This window comes from Morone saxatilis, unplaced genomic scaffold (genome assembly GCF_004916995.1).
Source record: "Morone saxatilis isolate NCDOM2014 unplaced genomic scaffold, NCSU_SB_2.0 Contig0, whole genome shotgun sequence".
NCBI lineage: Eukaryota > Metazoa > Chordata > Actinopteri > Moronidae > Morone > Morone saxatilis.
In genome coordinates this window covers 8,214,386-8,220,887 of record NW_023339650.1, presented here as the reverse complement: position 1 = coordinate 8,220,887, position 6,502 = coordinate 8,214,386, and the positions used below count along the sequence as shown (strand labels likewise).

The 6,502-nt window shown below is 42.1% G+C and overlaps 1 protein-coding gene across 1 annotated transcript in view; it reads left to right on the top strand.

The window, feature by feature from the left end:
* ankrd33ba (ankyrin repeat domain 33ba) overlaps positions 1-6,502 on the top strand; it is a 13,317-nt gene that overhangs the window by 4,394 nt on the left and 2,421 nt on the right. Inside the window, exons 2-5 of the mRNA XM_035673158.1 lie at positions 4,180-4,309; positions 4,692-4,832; positions 5,341-5,482; positions 6,234-6,432. Coding sequence (XP_035529051.1) covers positions 4,180-4,309; positions 4,692-4,832; positions 5,341-5,482; positions 6,234-6,432 — 612 coding nt within the window. The remainder of the gene's footprint in view (positions 1-4,179; positions 4,310-4,691; positions 4,833-5,340; positions 5,483-6,233; positions 6,433-6,502) is intronic.

Below are 6,502 nucleotides of genomic sequence, written 5' to 3'. Positions count from 1 at the left end.
ATATATATATATATATATACGTTGGTTTGTTATGATGTGTGTACTTATTTGGTCAAAATTGTCCATACCAAAAATACATTTATATTTCATATGTTTTATGAAGACATATCTGCGTAGGCAAGTCTGACTGACAATGCTGACATAAAGAAAGACTTCAGACTTCATTTTTAGAAGCATAACAGGCAGAGATGGTGGCAAACATCGTGACAACGTCATCTTGTTATCAGTGAATAATAATATGCTGTGGTGTCGAACACACTACTCTGTATGTTTGAACTGGCATTGGGCCAGTGTTGTGTGCAACAGCTCTCCAGTAGCGCTGATCAGGTTTTGAAATAACAAAAAGTTATGAAAAGTCATGTCCATTGGGAATCAGTGCAAAAATATTAGCAAGCTAGGTTTGCTAGTTTTCACTTTTCTACCGGAATACAAACTAAGACGTATGATGGCTCCCAAATGTTGACTGTTTTAAAAGGACAGACAGCTTACATTTCTATAATAGAAAGATGCCTTCCTATTTATAGGCCATAAAGCCAGAAAAATGAAGAAACTGCCTCATGAATAACATTTGAGGGATCATAAATCAGAAGACCGTGTTTCACTGTTGATAGTGTATAAATAGATTAGACCATGTGCATAAAAAAAACACCTCTTCACACCACAGGGCATTTTGGCTTGAGTTTAAACATAACGGCTACTCCTTCATACATTACAAGCTATTATGAAAGAAAAGGTCAAGAAAAAACTGCTTCCTTTGAAGGGAAGTTTGGGTGCGCATTAACTTTATGAGGCCGGCTGCAATTGAGTATAATGGAGCAGTGGAGACAACAGTCAGGGGAGGACATATGCCCGTGTCCATCACCATTAAGTAATGAGTCGCTTTAAAATGGCTGTACTACATATTTAGTTGGCCTACATACAAAATACATAATCTTTTAAAAAGTACTGGTGAGGATTTGAGTCTCTGTTGTGCTCAAAGTCGCATTTTACATTTTACAGTATCTCTGTCTCACACACATGCACTGCACACACACTCATCCGTCTCTGGAAATACCTCTCCTGATTGTTTCAGGGTTGTTGGGATACCTGGTGGTGTTGTTATTTTTATCCCTTTCGTCTCAGAGTTAGTCACTGAGTGGGTAACATTGTGTAGCACATGATTGCCCTTTCTCGATTCATGTTTGCCTCCGCAGTCATATGCTTGTGTGTGCTTTTTGCTGGCGCTCTTCCCTCAGATTCTTCAGTCATCGACATAGCCAGCAGCCACTGGTAAAGTGCATCACAGCCCAATAGATGTAATAAATATTCTCGCATGCATGATGAGGATGTGTTGAGTAGAAAACTAAAGTCTGGGAAAAAGAGGTAAAAAAAAAAGAGAAAAATTCTTGTACGTATTTGTGTGAGAAAATAGGACATTGTCAGACGACTGAGATTGCTCCAGACATGCTGCAGGGCACGCCGCTGAAGTACATCACAGCAAGGCTGGAGGGTTGCCAAGAATGTGTGTGTGTGTGTGTGTGTGTGAGAATGAGAGAGAGAGACATAGACGTGTGTGTCTATAACCAGATAGAACTATCCGGAGTGCCAGCATAAGTGAACTTCTCCCAGACAATCCACAAGTTACTCCCGAGGGCCTCTCAGCACCTTTCCCCCATAAAACTGTCAGGGCTGACAACACTAATGTGACTACATCAGCTGGCTGACAGCCTGGCTTGTTTCAGCCAAAAGTTGAAGTTCAGTTTGTCTCACAGGTGGGAAAATATTTGCTGTACTTGTACTATAAATGCTGCAAGGCACCGTTTTAACTAAACCAAAAGAACATTATACAACAATGACACCTACCTCTGCCAACAGAGCCTTCTAAATGTTACAAAATGGACCTTTGAAGAATAAATATCCTTTAATAAAGTTATTTGTTTAACAAAGCAGCCTTCGGAGCATTTTTGCATAGTTATATCGGTGTAAAATCAGTGCACAATCCACATAGAAAAGGTCTATTTTCATTCCAGTTCAGAAATTCACTCTACCGGAGGATGAGTCCTTACTGCAGCGGCCCTGGTTTCCAGTCCGACCTGTGGCCCTTTGCTGCAGGTCATCCCCTCCCTCTATCTGCCCCTTTCCTATCAATTGAAGGCAAAAAGCCCACCGAAAATGTATATTATAAAAAAGGGGATGCCCTGGTAGCTCACCTGGTAGAGCCGTCACCCCCTCTCTCTCCCTCTCCCCTCTTCCCTTCATTAGCAAAGGCAATACAAAAATTTAAAAATCAAATCAAATAAAAAGTCAATATCGATCGGCGATGTTTAGACTTCAGTGTGTAGACATGCACATATAACTCTCATTTCGCACACACTGTCCGTATAATCTCTATCTGTGTGTGTGTGTGTGTGGGTAGTAGGTAGATACGGGGGAGGTTGGCTCAAACTTTGCAAGTTTTCTATAAACCTCCAGGCCCTCTCTGTACCAGTCTTCAGTCATTATTATATTTATTCATTTCAGCGAGACAGAACTTTTGATCACAGCCACAGCAGAGTTTGAAAGAATAATTTAATGGAGTAACGCAGTGTGCTAGACTACAAACATATCGTGCCACGAGGTGCAAAGCTCCAAGTAGATTTTATGAGTGCTCTTATGAAGAGAACATCATGTCACAGAAGCAGGTTCACAAATGAAGTCTACTTAAGGAATATCAATTGTGGAACAAATTGTAACAAATTATAACACCAGCAAAGTTTGAATTCATTTCTCTTAAGTCTGGAACTCTTTATGGCACAGATCTGATACTCACATTGCATTAAATGCGTACAAATAAGTACTTTGTAATTGTCACAGCAGCTGGGAGGTGATAGCTTCTGTTTATACTTTCAAAACACATGACAGGTGCTTTTACCACACCCCATACTTTCAGCTGATGTACAGTGAGCGTGTTATGTCTTGATTCAACTCGGCCCACACAGAAGCAGAAAACATAAATCTGTCTTGACTGGTTGCCCTTTCCAGCATACCTGGCTTTAATAAAGCACTAATGAAGACTCCCTGTAGAGTCAGCCAGCTTGCCAATTAATAGGTCGTTATGAACAAACACAGTATCTCCAGCTTCTCAAGTCACGCTTATGAGCCTGTGTATGCAAAGCCCATTCTTTTGTTTTGTTTTGTAATGCTTGTTTTGCATGGAGTTACAATAATGCAACCTTTGGCCTGGAAACATTATTTTAACAAATTTAACACCAAGAATATTGTGTACTTTACTTCTCGCACTGAAAACAAAAGTTCCACTTGAGGGAACATGTAAATGCAGTACGATGTGTTGTGGTGACAGAAAAAAGAATTGGCACTGTTGCTCTGGGGAATGAATTGTACAAAAAACTTCCATATGCTTCCAAAAGTCACCTAGAAACCGAAGGAACTGATTAAATTTAATCATTTAATTTAATCATTTCAATCTAAATCAGCATTTATCCACCTGTGGTCAGACCCATCTAGTAAAAGAACTGTCTTTCTAACAGAAATATTTTGTGTATAAATGTATAAATACATATGTATACGATGTGTCCATTGAGAACTCAGTGTTCCTAAATCCTACTCCCAGCCCCCCCTCCACAATCTCTCTTCTCTCTCTGGTGGAAAACTTGTTTGTCTTGGCTGATGAAGTGTGCACCTTCCGGAAAGCACCCAACTTTTACAGGAGTTTTCCAAGACTCACACACTCACAGACTAACATTTACACATGCGTCCACACACACACACACACACACACACACACACACATATACATATAAAAGGGTTCCTGTTCTGGCATGAACTGACACACACACAGGCGCACAAACACATACACACAAAAGTACACAACAACATCAGACGCTTATTTTTTCCACTGAGTTCAAGACAGTTCAGTTTTCAATGAAAAGACAACAGATGTCATATTTATTCAGGGGTATTAGTTTTGAAAGATGCACAAAGATCTCCCGGTCTTGTGGATTCTTACTGACACTGCCATGATCGCATTTTCCCTCATACTACTTTCTATATGTCAGCACTTTACTGCAGTTGCACTTTATCTCCTTTGGCAAGGTTTTTTTTTTTTTTCTTGAACATTTTTGCTGATTCCACCCTTAAGCCTCTCTCCCCTACTCTCGTCTCTTAACTCTCTCTCTCCTCCCCTGTCGCTTTTTGTCTCAGATAGGGCTGTTGGTTGCGTGCTACCAAGGTTACGTGGATGTCGTCATTGCTCTGTCTCAGTGTCCGTATCTGGATGTCAACTGGCAGGACAGTGAGGGAAACACAGCTCTCATCACCGCCGCTCAAGCCGGTAACTCTCTCACACACACACACACACACACACACACACACACACACGAATGCACAGTGGGTGAGTGGTATATCAGACCCTGGCTTAGTTACATACACACACGCTGACAGGCTGGTTCACAGTACTGTTGAACACATGCAAATACAAACACACACACACACACACACACAGGCGGTTTGGCACTAATGCTGACACAGATGAACACACACAGACGAGCATGTACTCAAGCTTTTTTTGAAAGTGTGTGGAAGGCGAATAAGGACCAGCCGTATGGATGTGGATTTTGTGTGTGAACGGGCATTTAGCACCCAAGCCAACTTTGCAATTACAGACTGTTTATTGTGACCTACAGTAACTACTGTCCGTCCCTCTGTCCTTTTAGGCCACATAACCATCACCAACTATCTCCTCAACTACTACTCCGGGTTGGACATTGAGAGGAGAAACTGCCACGGCTTCACTGCTCTGATGAAAGCTGCCATGCAGGGCAGGGTGGAATGTGTGCGCTCGCTCATGATGGCAGGTGAGGAAAATGGCACTATATGTGTAAAACTCTGCAGCAGACAGGAAGGAGGAAATGTGTCGATTGCACACACAGAAACAAACGACAGAATCATGCTAGTTATGTGTCGATTGTACAAATTACCTGGATTTTGGGAGGGTGGGGGGGCAGATTTGAATGATTACGACCATAAAATATGTTGTTTATCGTGCCATTACTGTGGCATGAGGGCAGCTCAGAAAACGATGAACAGATTTTCAGAAAATTGGTGCACAGATGGACAATTTGAATAACTTTTGGCCGTAATCCAGATTTGTGTTATTAGATGATTATTTTTCTTTTTAGCCATAACCACGAAACAAATGGAGAGACTTGATACCAAATCATCATGACACTGACACTGTGTTTCACTGTGAGGATTTCATTTAACCCTTAATGATGGCAATGACAGAACTGGCATTATTTTGCACTTTGTGGTCTGCCATGTCCTTTCATCAGCATATTTAACACTCTTCGTGGTGTCCAACAGGAGCTGCCCTGAACGCCAGGGACTTTGGCCGCAACTTCACCGCCAGGGACTGGGCCTTATTTACAGGCCGTTATGAAACTGCCTGGGTGATGACACGCCTGATGGAACGACCCTGCCCCCGCCAGTACTGTGATACATACAGGTGAGCTCACAGCTGGATCACATTTCTCAGTATGTCTGTCCGTCATGGGCAAAATCTCATATACCAGTATCTGAAGAAGTGATGCATTTCATCGCTGCATTGCAGTATTTTTTTAAATTGTGTTCCATGGGAGGGAGATGGAAGGCAAGCAGATTTTCATGTATAAAAAAAATATTACTAGTTTTCATGGGGACTGCAGTATTCATGAAAATTATAAAAAGGTGCTGCTTTCTTTTCACTCCAGTTATGTTGCCATGTGTAGTTATGATTTACCTTTCTGCCTGGAGGCACTGAGTTATATTGCAAGTCCTTTTCTCTGACTGTTCACTTGGGCAACTCCCCAACGCCGCATCTTGATGAGCTGTCTGACGAACGCAGTCTCTCCCTGCCAGCTGGCTTTGTAGAAAGAAATAATCCTGTCTAGCATTGGAGCTGTGTAGTTACGTACAACTCATCTCTTCATCAGTGTGTTCTGGACAGGTCTTGCCTGGCACAGATTCACTGCACTGTGTTTTCTGGATATTTGCTGCAAGACATGGGGATATAGACATGCAACACAAAAAAGCTCTGTTGTAAATATAATGAGGGTCAGTGCAAGTGGCCACTGATTCATAATACGCTATTAAACATACATTGAGCAGCACAAAAACATAAACAACAGTTGCCTTGAGAACAGGCTCTTTATGATGGTGTCTAAGAATAATCCCACCCACAGTGAGCAGTGGATTTACAGCAATTTTTTCTCTCCCAGTTTAGAGTGGCCCCCACTTGCATCATTGGTGGCCAAAGCCCAGGAGCCCCGTGGCTGTCTGAAACGCCTGTCGGACACTGTGCGGCACATGTTCAACATTGCTAATGTGAACAACCCTGAGGATGAAGGTGTCATCGACCACATGGTCTCTATTACAACCGCCATGAGGAGCCCTTTCATTGCCGTGGCGTGCCATACAGTGAGTAATTAAGCTCTAGATCACGTTTACTCTTCATTACCCACTCCAATCAGCATTAAACGATATCCCA